The sequence below is a fragment of the Triticum urartu genome, chromosome 5 (genome assembly GCF_003073215.2).
Source record: "Triticum urartu cultivar G1812 chromosome 5, Tu2.1, whole genome shotgun sequence".
NCBI lineage: Eukaryota > Viridiplantae > Streptophyta > Magnoliopsida > Poales > Poaceae > Triticum > Triticum urartu.
In genome coordinates, this window is record NC_053026.1 from 362,453,921 (window position 1) to 362,469,836 (window position 15,916).

At 46.1% G+C, this 15,916-nt stretch overlaps 1 protein-coding gene across 6 annotated transcripts; it reads left to right on the forward strand.

The window, feature by feature from the left end:
- Positions 1 to 5,086: 5,086 nt before the first annotated feature.
- LOC125509037 (BTB/POZ domain-containing protein At5g47800-like) lies at positions 5,087 to 11,774 on the forward strand. 6 transcript variants are annotated; one of them, XM_048673898.1, is made up of 7 exons: positions 5,087 to 5,704; positions 6,619 to 6,713; positions 8,080 to 8,186; positions 8,293 to 8,383; positions 9,756 to 10,157; positions 10,245 to 11,015; positions 11,100 to 11,774. In XM_048673898.1, exons 3-7 carry the CDS (start codon positions 8,128 to 8,130, stop codon positions 11,505 to 11,507), a joined length of 1,731 nt encoding a protein of 576 aa, XP_048529855.1. In that variant the 5' UTR covers positions 5,087 to 5,704; positions 6,619 to 6,713; positions 8,080 to 8,127; the 3' UTR covers positions 11,508 to 11,774. The 6 variants fall into 6 exon arrangements, with proteins under 6 accessions (XP_048529855.1, XP_048529857.1, XP_048529859.1 ...); XM_048673902.1 differs by having other exon boundaries at positions 5,088 to 5,704; positions 8,314 to 8,383; XM_048673900.1 differs by lacking the exon at positions 6,619 to 6,713.
- Positions 11,775 to 15,916: the final 4,142 nt, after the last annotated feature.

Here is a 15,916-nt window from a genome sequence, read left to right on the forward strand (position 1 = left end):
CTCGACTTGTCGCAAAAGGTTTTCGACAAGTTCAAGGAGTTGAATACGATGAGACCTTCTCACCCGTAGCGATGCTTAAGTCCGTCTGAATCATGTTAGCAATTGCCGCATTTTATGATTATGAAATTTGGCAAATGGATGTCAAAATTGCATTCCTTAATGAATATCTTAAAGAAGAGTTGTATATGATGCAAACAGAAGGTTTTGTCGATCCAAAAGGTGCTAAAAAGTGTGCAAGCTCCAGTGATCCATTTATGGACTGGTAAAAGCCTCTCGGAGTTGGAATATACGCTTTGATAGTGTGATCAAAGCATATGGTTTTATACAGACTTTTGGAGAAGCCTGTATTTACAAGAAAGTGAGTGGGAGCTCTGTAGCATTTCTGATATTATATGTAGATGACATATTGCTGATCGGAAATGATACTGAATTTCTGAATAGCATAAAAGGATACTTGAATAAGAATTTTTCAATGAAAGACCTCGGTGAAGCTGCTTATATATTGGGCATCAAGATCTATAGAGACAGATCAAGATGCTTAATTGGACTTTCACAAAGCACATACCTTGATAAAGTTTTGAAGAAGTTCAAAATGGATCAAGCAAAGAAAGGGTTCTTGCATGTGTTACAAGGTGTGAAGTTGAGTCAGACTCAATGCCCGACCACTGCAGAAGATAGAGAGAAAATGAAAGCCATTCCCTATGCTTCAGCCAAGGTTCTATCATGTATGCAATGCTGTGTACCAGACCTGATGTGTGCCTTGATATTAGTTTAGCAGAGAGGTACCAAAGTAATCCAGGAGTGGATCACTGGACAACGGTCAAGAACATCCTGAAATACCTGAAAAGGACTAAGTATATGTTTCTCATTTATGGAGGTGACAAAGAGCTCATCGTAAACGGTTAAGTTGATGCAAGCTTTGACACTGATCCGGATGACTCTAAGTCACGAACCGGATAGGTATTTTTGTTAAATGGTGGAGCTGTCAGTTGGTGCAGTTCCAAGCAGAGCGTCGTGGCGGGATCTATGTGTGAAGCAGAGTACAAAGCTGCTTCGGAAGCACCAAATGAAGGAGTCTGGATGAAGGAGTTCATATCCGATCTAGGTGTCATACCTAGTGCATCGGGTCCAATGAAAATCATTTGTGACAATACTGGCGCAATTGCCTTGGCTAAGGAATCCAGATTTCACAAGAGAACCAAGCACATCAAGAGACGCTTCAATTCCATCCGCGATCAAGTCAAGGAGGGAGACATAGAGATTTGCAAGATACATACGAATCTGAATGTTGCAGACCCGTTGACTAAGCCTCTCTCACGAGCAAAACATGATCAGCACCAAGACTCCATGGGTGTTAGAATCATTACAATGTAATCCGGATTATTGACTCTAGTGCAAGTGGGAGACTGAAGGAAATATGCCCTAGAGGCAATAATAAAGTTGTTATTTATATTTCCTTATATCATGATAAATGTTCATTATTCATACTAGAATTGTATTAACCAGAAACTTAGTACATGTGTGAATACACAGATAAACAGAGTGTCACAAGTATGCCTCTACTTGACTAGCTCGTTGAATCAATGATGGTTATGTTTCCTGACCATAGACAAGAGTTTTCACTTGATTAACGGGATCACATCATTAGAGAATGATGTGATTGACTTTACCCATCCGTTAGCTTAGCACGATGATCGTTTAGTTTATTGCTATTGCTTTCTCCATAACTTATACATGTTCCTATGACTATGAGATCATGCAACTCCCGAATACCGGAGGAACACTTAGTGTGCTATCAAATGTCACAACGTAACTGGGTGACTATAAAGATGCTCTACAGGTGTCTCCGATGGTGTTTGTTGAGTTGGCATAGATCGAGATTATGATTTGTCATTCCGAGTATCGGAGGGGTATCTCTGGGCCCTCTCGGTAATGCACATCACTATAAGCCTTGCAAGCAATGTAACTAATGAGTTAGTTGCGGGATGGTGCATTACGGAACGAGTAAAGAGACTTGCCGGTAACGAGATTGAACTAGTTATTGAGATACCGACGATGGAATCTCGGGCAAGTAACATACCGATGACAAAGGGAACACTGTATGTTGTTGTGCGGTTTGACCAATAAAGATCTTCGTAGAATATGTAGGAACCAATATGAGCATCTAGGTTCCGCTATTGGTTATTGACCGGAGATGAATCTTGGTCATGTCTACATAGTTCTCGAACCCGTAGGGTCCGCACGCTTAACATTCGGTGACGATCAGTATTATGAGTTTATGTGTTTTGATGTACCGAAGGTAGTTCAGAGTCCCGGATTTGATCACGGACATGACGAGGAGTCTCGAAATGGTCGAGACATAAAGATCGATATATTGGAAGCCTATGTTTGGACATCGGAACGGTTCCAAATGAGTTTAGGCATTTTCCGGAGTACGGGGAGGTTACCGGAACCCCCCAGGGAGTATACGGGCCTTATTGGGCCTTAGTGGAATAGAGGAGGGGAAGGGAAAAGGTGGGAGGCGCACCCCCCTAGCCCAATCCGAATTGGGTGCCCCCTTTCCTTCCTTCTCTCATCCCCTTCCTTCTCTCCTACTCCTACTACTTGGAAGGGGGGAATCCTACTCCTAGTGGGAGGAGGACCCCCCCTCCTCCACTCCTTTATATACAGGGGAGGGGGCACCCCATAGACACACAAGTTGATCATTGTCTTAACCGTGTGCGGTGCCCCCCTCCACCATAATCCACCTCGGTCATATCGTAGCGGTGCTTAGGCGAAGCCCTGTTCCGGTAGCATCATCATCACCGTCATCACGCCGTCGTGCTGACAAAACTCTCGCTCGACACTCAGCTGGATCTAGAGTTCGTGGGACGTCACCGAGTTGAACGTGTGCAGATCGCGGAGGTGACGTACCTTCGGTGTTAGAATCGGTCGGATCGTGAAGACGTTCGACTACATCAACCGCGTTTTCATAACGTTTCCGCTTACGGTCTACGAGGGTACGTGGACAACACTCTTCCCCTCTCGTTGCTATGCATCACCTAGATAGATCTTGCGTGTGCGTAGGATTTTTTTTTGAAATTACTGCGTTCCCCAACAGTAGATATAGTTGGAATTCCCTTGTACGAATGTTGTTATATGTCAATTGCCCAATAGTAATTTCTTTACCATGCCATTACTTGCTTTCGATAGAGAAGTCACTAACGAACCTATGGCCCACGGGTCCATTCTACATTCCTACCTTATTTACAATTACTATTTTATCGTTTGTCATATCACTATCTATCACTATTTGCTTTTAACCTTGCAACTAGAAAGACAAGGGGATTGAAAACCCCCTTGCAAAGTTGGGTGCAAGCATTTATTTTGTTTATGTAGGTGATGTTTATCTTGTTAGCTTGTAGACTCTTACTGGTTCAATTAAATCTTGGTTCTTAACCAAGGGAATTATTTTCTGCTGCTATGCTACATCACCCTTTCTCTTGGGGAAACCAAACAACTCATACGGGAGTAGCAGAGGGGGAAAACTAACGTGGACAGAAGGAAAGAAAACCAGTGTGAAGGGGTGGTGATGGGAGGTGAGGCAAAACTAAACCGGTGAGGTGAAAATAAACCATGGATACCGGCCTACCAACTTTCCCTTTCGGAGTAGAGATGAAACAAGAAAAAAGGAAACCAAAAAAACATAGAAATAAAATAAAATGAGTGCATGCGTTAAATGGGCTGGCCAACTTTGATTATAATTGATGTTTTGTTAAGATTTGATTTGATTTGGGTACGGTTAGTGGGTGCAAGCAAAAGTTTGGATTTAGTTGACATTTTCTTAACATTTGATTTGAATTAGTGAATGCATGAGTTGTTTCTGGAATGTGTCGATTTGATTGAGCTAATGCATGCATCAAATGGGTTGGCCCAAATTGGTTGTGCTTGAACAAAGGCCATATGTAAGACGCTCGCGAGCACAATATAGGGTTCGTGGGAGGTGAGGCGACCCTATCAGCTCCCACTTTAGGATTAGTGATACTTAGTCTTAAATCTAAACATGAAGATCATGAGTTATTTGTTATTATTTTTAAAAATAGTCGTATTTGCTGGACATGGAGTATTTGATCCCGAGCTCATATGCTCTCGCATGAACAGTAAAATAAAAAAAATAGTAAAAGATTCAAAAAAAACCTGAATTTTTTCTGATGAACATTGATAATTTTTTAACCGCGTGCAAAAATTCAGGTTGAAATGACATTCATGGAGGTCTGGGCAAAAAATATCAATGGTCCAAAAAGACTATTGTTTGAAACATTTTGGAACATCGATTTTGTTATTTTTGCCCAGTCCTTCACGAATGTCATTTCGACTTGAAATTTTGCATGCAGTTAGAACATTCATCGATGTTCATCACAGAAAAAATTCAGATTTTTTTGAAAGTTTTTACTATTTTTTCAATTTTATTGTTCATGCGGGAGCATATGGGCTCGGGATCAAAAGAGCACTTTCGGTATTTGCTATTTTAGTTGGTTGAAATAATTCATGATTTGGAGGAAGTCAAAACGGGTTATTTGCAATTCGTCCAAATAATTTTAGGTTCTCATTATTTTCCCCCCAAAACGTTGCATGCAAGTCTTTACAACTCAGCAGTATCATTCTCTCTTTTTTACGAATTTGCTCAGATCTATTATAAAAGTTCACCGAAAGTGCAAAGCATCTTAAACATAACAAAAGTTCTATCAAGATTCCGAAATCATTAAACGACCATTACTGCGGCTAGAACGAGCCGCTGATGCGCCGCTCCTCTGCGGGAATCTTTACTACTCAGCAGTATCATTGTGCTACAAATCATGAGTATTAATGTCGTGATTTTTTTAGCGGGTACTTAATGTTGTTGTGATCAACTAGTAATATTTCCTTATTATTAAATTCTTAGATCCCAGAGGGGCAGAGCAATATCAGCCGTTAGATCATGTAGAGTCGTCGCCGTTTGGGTTTTAGGAAATAAAAGCTGGAGCTGTAGAAAGGATTCGCCGCACTATCACGAGATCCGCAAGGAGTGGAGAGATGCTATATAGTAGTAACACTCGTAGGAACAAATTAACTGTGTGTTGCCGTGTTAGCCATTCGTTGAGAGACCAACAACAACGCCTCGATCAAGATCAACTCGGGTTTCCCCCCGGCCGGGGCTGGGCTGATGATGCTGCTTTTTGGGCCTATTGGGATCGGGGGCGACGTCGATCGAACCTAGTGATGGCAATAATACACCGGCTATCGATCCTCCGATCCGCCGAGTTGTGGGGTCAACAAGATCCTGGACCCTCTCCCTCCCTCCCTCCCTCCTTCCCTCTCCCCTTTTCTATTCCTCTCTCTTGATCTTGATTGAATTCACCTCTCACTCAATAAGTAGAGAATCTTCAGCGTCGGATATCTCTTGATTGTCAGCATCCTCCTCCTCTTCTCCCTTCATATAACTCCCTCGACCCACTGCACTCATCTCATACTGCAACAATCCCCAACAATTCTCTCCCTCTCTCTCCTTCCTCTCTCAACGCGGACGGAGAGAGACAGACTCCAAGGAGGAGGTCGAGGAGGAAGAAGAAGAAGAAGAAGAAGAAGACTCCAACGCCTCCCCTGCAGCTAGCGTCTGGGACAAAATTTCTGGATCTTCGAGGAACTGGACGGCGCATGCAACCGCCGCTCCTAAATCCTAATTAAGGTGCTCTTCTTTCTCTCTCCCTACACTAGCTGCAACTTGCATGCACACGAGTTTCAATTTGCATTACCAAAGAGGCCTTAGTCCCTACGGAGAGGCAATGAAATCAAAACCTCGAGATCGTTGCGACTGCGCCCATTCCTGTCCTTGGCAACAGCAAAAATATTTCTCAACCAAGAAAAACTCAAGTCCCTGAGTTCTTCTCTTGCCAAATGGTGTTTTTCCTTAACAATTTTCAAGTCTTTATTATAGCCATTAATTTTAGAGATATATAAATTAAAAGGAAATCCTCCATGGAGTGCCCCATACAGGAAAAAGTGCGTGCAATGATGCATGCTTGCCGTCCACATGTAGTAACTGCCTTGTCTCCATTTCTTTTTCAGTTTCCACCTCATCTTTATTATGAGAAAGAAACGGGGGATGCATTCTGCGTTTTTCTTCTTCCATTTCCATTTTCCAGTTCATACATTGAATACTGCTTGTACTGCCTAATTTCGCCAGGGCAGACACCAGCTGCAGAAACATTAAGCCCATGTGTTGCATGGTCCTTGGCTTCCATCATGCAACCAACGACCCCTCTCCTTCCTCCATTGAATCTGTACATTTCGTCCTAGCTGCACTTGACGTTTCAGTCCACTAGTTAATCAGTGAGTTCATTCGGAATTACACGAAAAAGACTGGCCCGTTGAAAGGCGTCCCCGTCTGGAAAAAAAATGGAACTACTGTTCATTTATATATCTGTTTGATAAAAGAAAACTCCAGCTTTTAATTGTAGGTGCTCAATCAAACTCCATATATCCATGTAGTTAGGTAGTGAGTAGTGACCATATGCCAAAGGCTGCAGCACTTGCACACCCTGAGGCCTGCATACATAAATGGACAGTGAGATGATGCCAAGTTGCCAACATCTTGTGCAGAAAAGGGAGGACAGCAAAAGGAGAGGAGGAGGAAGAGCAAGTCATGCATACATGCATGATGGGGCCTTAGGCTTGTGGTTGTGGTGGTGCCTGAGGTACTTACTATTCCATCTGAAACCAGCACAGAGCATTGGTGCCATACATAGATCACCACTGTTTGTTCTCCTGCCTTTTCCATGCCACACTGCACCTCTCTCTCTCTCTCTCTCTCTCTCTCTCTATCTCTCTCTCTCTCTATGTCTATGGTACAAGCTGGAGTTTGGTGCAGCAGCATCAGCCTCAAGGGACATTGAGTTGCATGGAGGCCCCATATGTCTTCCTTAATGCCTTGATGCTTGGGCACTCAAGCAAATGCTAGGTACACACACACACATCACACATTCGTAAACCAAACACACAGGGATCCCAAACTCCGACAGATATTCTTCTCTTGGGTGTTCATTTCCCTCTCATGAAAAGCTTGTATTAAACTATATGTTATTTCACCCTCAACCAGTATCTAGGTTAGCCCCCTCCAATCTCTCTAGCTCCTTTCAGGAAAATCTCAATTACCTTATCTTGGATTTTTCGCTTCCTTAAAAAGCTGCCTCCCACAATGTACCTATGTCACCAATGTGGCCTGCACCATGTCTTTGTAATGGAGGATGAGTGTGCACACAAGTCACATCAACACACCCTCAGCAGAGAGGGTGAGGTGAGCCTACTCAAACCACAGAACCCCTAAAATGCCACCATGTTTGTAGGTGTGACTAGCTGTGAAGTCATGCTTGCATAAACCCCAAGGAAATGCATACAAAAAAATCACATCAACTATACCTTTTTATTTTCTCAAAGATACTCTTAAGGTGAAAGGCTGTGGAGAGCTTGGAAGGATGGGGCCAGGCTGCTATCAAGAAAGAACACACTCACACACACATAGTGGAATGTGTGGTCCTGAAAGCTCCTCTCCCTTAGAGCATATATATACTAGCTGGGCCTGATTGTGCCTTTTCTGTAAAGGAGAACAAGAGCCACATTTTTCCATGAGCTTGAGGTTCAGCTTTTTTTAGATGGCAGATCTTTAAGGTTTTCTGGGCTTCTCTTTGGTTCATCAAGGTTTACATCCACTTTAGCCCAATCAGCATTTTATTGGTTTTACTTCTTCTACACATGTTTATTTTTCCATTGACTTCCATCTGTTGCTTGTTTACTTTGGAAGAACTTATTTGTTGTTGAGTTGTATACAAGGTTATGAAAACGAGTTGTAACAGTGGACAGTGGTTATCTGAATCACTGTATCCTGATTAATTATCTGTTTTGTTTTGGGTTGTCATAGGTTGTAACATAATGAATTTTTGTTTCCAGAAAACTTATGTCGATTTTAGACATCTTCTGTGCTAATTATATCTCAATCGATATTCTTACAATCAAATAACTGAAGAATCACCAAACTTACTCCCTTTGCTCCGTATTTTCTTGAAGCAATCAAAAGCAGAGCAGCTGTAGCAGGACATCAAGAAGTTCTAGACAATGAAGTACATGAAGCTTGGGTCAAAGCCTGACACATTCTACACCGAACAAGCCGTCAGGTAAATGTGCAAATTTTCATCCTTGCAGTCAATATTATATCTACAGTGTCACATGTTAAGAGAGGGGTTAGCCAATGCAACATTACAGTGTCAATAATTAATACAGGGTTTACTTATGGCTTGGCAGGTCAGTAGTGTCAGACATACCTGCTGATCTTATCATACATGTCAACAATACAAAGTATCAACTGCACAAGGTATGTTTCCTCATAGATATACCTGCTGATCTTTTTCAATTTTCAGGCAAATATGTACTTGTCATAAGAATTATGGCCCCACAAGTAGTTTATATGAATATTAAATCACCTAAAATACCTTAAGTTGTCACCAAATCCTTCACGAGGAACTTCTTCACTGAAAAGATTTTATTCCACATCAAAGCCCTAAAGTTGATAAAAAAGAGGTGTACTTGATCATCGACTCTTGTCGTACACACACGTATAAAGCCTTACAGATCCTATGGCCACATTACCTTAGCGATTACTCTGAATTATTATAGCATGAAACTTCCTCATCTAGTTTCATCTTCTTCAGATAGTTTATGGGCTCACATGTTCTCCTTTAGCATTTTATTTCCTCAAGATATGTCACCTGTGGCCTAACGATGGTACGAACTAAGGCGCCTTTACTAGGCCGTTCGCCGCTCGCAATGATTAGCAGGCATCGATCAAAGCCTAATCATGACTTCAAACCGACTCTATATTTGTTTAATCATTCTTTCCAAATGACAAACCTACATCGGGTTGGGTTCATAGGACCGAGGATTCACTTTACCAGGATTGTCAAGGTTGAAGCATAAATAATGTGTGCCGCTCCCTTTCCAGATCCACGCTTGAAAAGCTCCTCATAAATAACATCTAAACCGAGTAAGGTGTTAAGCAAGTAGGGAGAATAGGGTGAATTTCTCTTTAGTCCTCTGTTCTGAATGTCACTAGTTAGTGACTTAGGGCCTTAGTGATGCATGTGCACTGCTCTGCTGAAGCTCTTACTTCAGATCTGTTAACAAATTTTGGTTTTGGCTAAGATCCTGGGACTAGTTTAAGTCACACTATCAGTTAGGTTCAGATTCAGTCAAGTGTATTGTGCTGCATGAAACACAAAAGACAACGGGGATTAACTAGGAGTAGAACTTCAGCAGTGACTCTAACTTGCCAGGAAAGTGCAACATTACTTGTCTCGTTTTTTTTTAAACATAAATTTCACTCGGATACTATTTTGCAAGGATTGAATCTACCTTTTGCATTTGAATTTTGGGGTAATTTGTAATAGAGTGGGTCTGAATTGTTGCCTCAGTGTTATTTTCAGTTTCTCCATAGTGAAAAGGAAAATTCATGGACAACGTGATGCCTCTTGGTTAACAGCTTACAAGCATTTTTTTTTCTCAGATTTTCAGGATTAATATCACAGTTACACACCCCCAAAAAAAGAGTGGGAGAAGAAAGAAAATGCTAATCCTGAGTCTTGACTCTTGACACGAGTACAAGTTGTAGTTGTAGGGCAACTAGCAATTTTGATCGTTTCCCATTTCCAATGTCCAGCCTCTTGATTTCAGGTGTTTTTACCCTGTAGTTCCCCCTGCTGCTCAAGTGCGGCCTCCTGCAGCGCCTCTGCTCCGACACGGAGGCCGACGAGCAGCTACCGGTGCCGGTGGCGCTCCACGACATCCCGGGCGGCGAGGAGGCCTTCGAGATCTGCGCCAAGTTCTGCTACGGCATCGCCATCAGCATCAGCGCCAGCAACTTCGTACCGGCGACGCTGGCGGCGCGGTTCCTCCGGATGACGGAGCACGTCGCCAAGGGCAACCTCGTCTCCAAGCTCGACACCTTCTTCGAGTCCTGCGTCCTCCACGGCTGGAGGGACTCCATTGCCGCGCTGCAGGCGGCGTGGCGGATCTCCGGCTGGTCCGAGAGCCGCATCGTCCAGCCATGCGTCGACTCCATTGTCGAGAAGATCCTCCTCCCGCCCTCCCAGGTCTGTTGGCAGGCCGCTGTCGATTTGGGAACGGCGGTTCATTTGGCGCCAAGATTTCTTTTGAATAGTTTGTTTTTCTGTGTGCAGGTCGCGTGGTCGTACACGTACACGAGGCCGGGCTACGCCAAGAGGCCCCACCAGTCGGTGCCCAAGGACTGGTGGACGGAGGACATCTCCGAGCTGGACATCGAGGTGTTCCGCTCGGTCGTCTCCACCGTGCGCGCCACGCGCATGCTCCCGTCGCCGCTCATCGGCGAGGCCCTGCACGTCTACGCCTGCAAGCACCTCCCGGACCCGCTCTACACCGGCGGAACCGCCAACGGGCACGCGTCTCAGAGTCAGAGCTCCTCCTTCACGGCGGCGGCGGCGGCGGCTGAGGAGGCGCTCGCCAAGCAGAGGCGCGTGCTGGAGACCGTCGTCACCATGATCCCCGGCGACGCGGGGTCGGTCACGGGACGGTTCCTCCTCCGGCTGCTGCGTGTGGCGAACTACGTCGGCGCGTCGTCGTCGACGCGCGCGCAGCTGATCCGGCAGGCCGGGTCCCAGCTCGACGAGGCCAAGGCGGTGGACCTGCTCATCCCGCTGCCGTCGGAACCGCAGGCGTACGACGTCGGCGCGGCGGAGGCCGTGCTGGAGCACTTCTTGGCGCAGTTCCAGCGGCCGGCGGCTCCCGACGAGCGCCGGAGGATGAGCGTCGCCATGGAGAAGGTGGTCAGAATCTTCGACGAATACCTTAAGACGATCGCCCTCGACAGTGAGTTTCCCATCGGCAAGTTCATCGACCTGGCCGAGTGCCTGCCCGGCATCGCCCGGAGCGACCACGACGGCCTCTACCGCGCCGTCGACACCTACCTCAAGGTCACAAACTGAAAAAATGTGTCAAGTTTTATGCGATGATCCCTGCCACCTAATCGAATTTGGTTCATCGATCCATGCGTGCAGGAACACCCGGACCTGAGCAAGGCGGACAGGAAGCGGCTGTGCCGGTTGATCGACTGCCGGAAGCTATCGCCGGACGTGCGGGCTCAGGCGGTATCCAATGATCGGATGCCGTTGCGGACCATCGTGCAGCTTCTATTCGTTGAGCAGGAGAGAACAACCGGCGCGGGCGGCAGCCATAGCGTCGCGCCACCGGACCGGGCCTCAGTCGATGCCGTCTCCAGGCTCACGGCAACAGGCAGAGAGGACGAAGCGGCGGCCATGGACCACAGGTCGGATGTGCACCGGCCGCGGCGGGGCGGCCATGAAGAGCGCGCCCAGGGCGAGGCGGCTGCAATGACCAGGTCGCTATCGGCGGCGAGGAAGGGCAGGACGGCGGAAGAGAGGGGGAGCAGGCTGAGGAACAAGTGAAGCGTAGTAACTTGCAAGGAGCTTAGAATTGATGGCCATGGATGAACTCCCGAGGAGCGTGCATGGCCAACTTCTTGCTTCCGATCCCTTCCCAATTTGTTGGCATGCATACCTGTGGTTCTTGATCATTTTTCTTACTCGTATTGGTTTCAGTGCATCCCATTTTTTGGTGGGAGATGTGGGGTGGGCGTCATGGTTGAGAGAGGGGTACATTTTTGTAATTAAATTAATGGATGGAGGAATAATAATCAAGTGGCTATAATCATATACAATCTAGGGGTAGCTCACTAATCAAAGCTGTCCTTCATTCTTCAACTGCATTTAGTTATGAGATGTTCAATTGATCTGACCATGCAACAAACTGAATGTATTGACCAGCAAACAGCATCGGGTTCTTTTGCTTTCTTGGATGCCCCCGAGACCTCCTCTGCACGATGGCCGTTCAGGACGCCTCTGTGACCGTCGGCCCCTGCCATCCATCCAGTCCCTGGTCAAGAACGTGAAGAAGTTTGGGACGAAGACGAACGGGAAGAAGGCAGACCAAGGGCCTGTTGGGAGTCTCGCCACTCCGCACGACTCCGTTTCCGGAACGGCCTGAGCTTCAGTTGAAAATACAGAGTGGAGAAATAGATGCTCCGCGAGCAGGCGCCGCGCGGGCAGCCTCCTGTGTGTGTGGATGCAACGCATGTGTTGCCTGTCGCCGCTGCTCCGGGACGCGTGCAAGATACTACTGCGGGTTTTGTAATGGCTTCTTCAGTTTGCGCTCCGGTCGCCATGGTTCCTCTTGGTCCAGCTGCACGTCACACGACTTTTGCTACTGCACCCGTCGCGACTGTTCCGATGGGACCGGTGGCACGTCCCTCTTCACCAACCTCGGGGGCTGCCGCGTCCCCGCCAATTTCACAGACAACTACAGCTCAACCCACGGCTTCGGAGGGTACCTTGTCTGGAGGGCTGGCTTCACCTCTTCGACATAGTAGCCGTCATGCCGTCTTCGCTAATGGTTCGTCTCCAACTGATGAGCATTCTTTGTCGAAGGAAATGCGCCGTCAGGCCCCGAGGAATTTGGACTACTCACCAAGTCTGTCTTTCGTAAAATCCTTTCTTTTCTTTTCAGATACTCGCATTTCTACTGGCTTGAAGAACGTCGGTGTCTCTATTGAAAAGAATAATTCTGAAATTAATTTGTCGGTTCAGGTATTTAAACATATGGAGATTGACCGATTAAAGGTTTCTCCAAGGCGTATTAGCACCCCACCAGACACCGAAACCGAGGACGATGATGAAACGCATGCCACATATGATGGTCCGCTTATCTCCTACTTGGTTGATGAGGTTACCGAGGTTGGATTGGATGACGCAAGACCTGAGTCCATGTTTTATGACTTCACAACGACTTCGCATAAATTTAAATCACTTCCCTCGAAAAAGAAACAAAAAACGCCCAAGAAGGCGAAGATTTCCACACCGATTTGGGTTTCCACATGAGAGGCATGTTTTGAAATAGCAAAGGTCTTTCAGACTTGGCTAAGCATAAACACGTCGGTGATTGTGTGCGTGAACACGGTTTGGACTTTGTGGCAATTTTTGAGGCTGGTAAAGGTGACTTTCGCCCGCATGTCCTCGACCACCTATCCGGTGGTTTCGACTATTCGTGGCATAGTTTATCAGCTCGTGGAAGGTCTTGAGAAATCCTTCTTGGGATTCAGACCGCAACCATGGATTTATTGGCTTTTTCCTTAGGTGAATTTCATATCAAATTTCACCTACGAAACAGAGCGGATAATTTTACATGGAGCCTGGTCGCAGTCTATGGGGCTGCCCAAGATGAGCATATATCCGCTTTCCTTCGGGAATTGGTGAACCTGGCTAAGGATAACCGGTACCCAATGCTTATTGGAGGAGACTTCAATATCCTTAGGTAACAGGAAGAGAAAAATAATGATCGCTTCGATACTCACTGGCCGTTCCTATTCAATGCAGTGATTGACAGTTCGGATCTTTGGGAGGTTAGTATGTCGGGACGACAAAATTCACTTGGGCTAATAACCGTTATGTGCCGACATACAAGAAGCTCGATAGGGTACTCATGGATACCGAATAGGAGCTAAAATTTCCTCTGGTAACCATTCGAGCCCTAGAGCGTATCAAGGCACTATCAGATCATGCGCCAATCATTCTTGACTCTAACTCTATGAACACATCGGCATGTCGCCCTTTCAAGTTTGAATTGGGATGGTTGCATCGACAAGGTTTTGTAGACATGGTCAAGAACATTTGGGAGAAGCCCGCTGTTGGTCGTACACTCATTCAGAGATGGAACTTTAAAATAAGGCCATGAGGCGACACCTCTCTGGATGGGCTAAACACACCAATGGGATGTATAAAAAAGAAAAACAACGCCTCTCTACCATTATTGATGACCTCGATAAAATTGCAGAGATGCGCATCTTATCTCAACAAGAGATTGATTTGAAAAATCAATCCAATGAGAAGGTTGGACGTCTTTTGCGAGAAGAGGAAATCAAATATTACCAAAGATCCAAAGTTGATTTCATATTGATGGGAGATAATAATACAAGATACTTCCAATTGGTCGCCAATGGTCGACATAGGAAGAAACGTACTTATAGTCTCCAACAAGATGAAGGGCGGATTGAAGGTCATGAGGAGCTCAAAAGGTATATCACCAGCTACTACAAATCTCTGTTCGGGCCGCCGGATGAAGGGAATTTCACCCATGACGAGAACCGAACAGATGATATTCCTCAAGTCACGGCAGAAGAGAATGACTTCCTCATGACACTTTTCTGAGAGCACCGAAGTTCCAAATGGAACATAACAAAGCTCCAAGACCAGATGGCATCCCCGCAGAATTCTATCAGAATTACTGGTATATCATCAAGTCTGACCTTTTGGAGTTGTTCAATTGTCTTCATGCTGACCGACTTGACCTATTCAGGCTGAATTTTGGCGAGATTGTTTTGTTGCCGAAGATTAAGGAGGCTGAACGGATCCAACAATATAGACCCATATGCCTACTTAATGTCAGCTTCAAGATTTTCACCAAAGTAGCTACGAACAGGTTAAACTCGATAGCTGACCATGTTGTTCGGCCATCTCAAACGGCGTTCATGCAAGGAAGGGATATACTCGATGGCGTAGTAATCCTGCATGAGACCGTTCACAAGATGCGCCAAAAAAACATGAGTGGAGTAGTATCCAAAATTGACTTTGAAAAATCCTATGATAAGGTTAAATGGTCTTTCCTCCAACAGGCCTTAAGGATGAAAGGTTTCTCTGATAAATGGCGTCAATGGATCCACAATTTTGTAACTGAAGGTAGCGTGGCCATCAAAGTCAATGATGATGATAGGCCATTACTTTCAGACCAAAAAAGGACTACGATAGGGTGACTCCATGTCCTCAATGTTAGTTAACCTTGTTGCTGACATGTTGGTCATTCTGATTGAGTGTGTCAAGCAGGACGGACATATTGCAGGAGTAGTGCCACACCTTGTGGATGGTGGCCTCTCTATTCTACAATATGCCCATGACACAGTTCTTTTTATGGAACATAACCTGGACAAGGCTCGAAACCTACAACTCTTGGTTTCAGCGTTTGAGCAAATGTCGGGTCTTAAAATTAACTTCCATAAAAAGCAAACTTTTCTGCTTTGGAGAAGCCGCTGAGGCGGCGGTCGATTATGCTGACTGTTGGGGGTGTTGGGCGACATATGCCAAAGGATGGATTATCATGGTGGGGGATAGTAAGACGTCGCCGGTGCCAGGAAATGGGATGAGGCATAGACACGTATGCCGGCGAATTTTATCCAGGTTCGGGGCTCTCCTAGGAGATAACACCCCTAGTCTTGCTCTGCAGGGTCTCCGCATGATCACTCAAGCAACAATGGTGGCTACAAGCTCGCTCCTTGAGCTGTTTCTCCAGAGGGGGAAAAGGAACAAGGCTGGCCCTAGCTTCCTCTATCTATGGGTGTGTGTGTGATGACTAAAATATGAACCCTTTGCATGAGTGCCCTGGGGGGGTTTATATAGGCCTACCCCCCAGGGGTACAACGGTAATCTGGCCGGGTGTAGGACCCGGCTATCAGTGTCTATGGTCGCCGGCTTCTCCGTCGGCCGCTGGGGCCCGCCGCCTGGTGGATCCCGCCAACTGTCTTGTACTTCTCCTACAAGCCGCGCCCGCCGCTTGCGGGTCCTGCCGGCAGCTTAACACTGTGGCGATGCCACTAATGATGTGTGCTTTGTCGGGGAAGGCGTGGCTACAGTGTCGCCTCCTGGCGGGCGTTCACTGTAGCCATTCCCCATCTCTACTGGTTAATGATGCACAGATTCTGAGGGAGGGGGAGGGCCGCCTGCTGGGAGTCGGCCTCCCCTTGCGCCGGCTG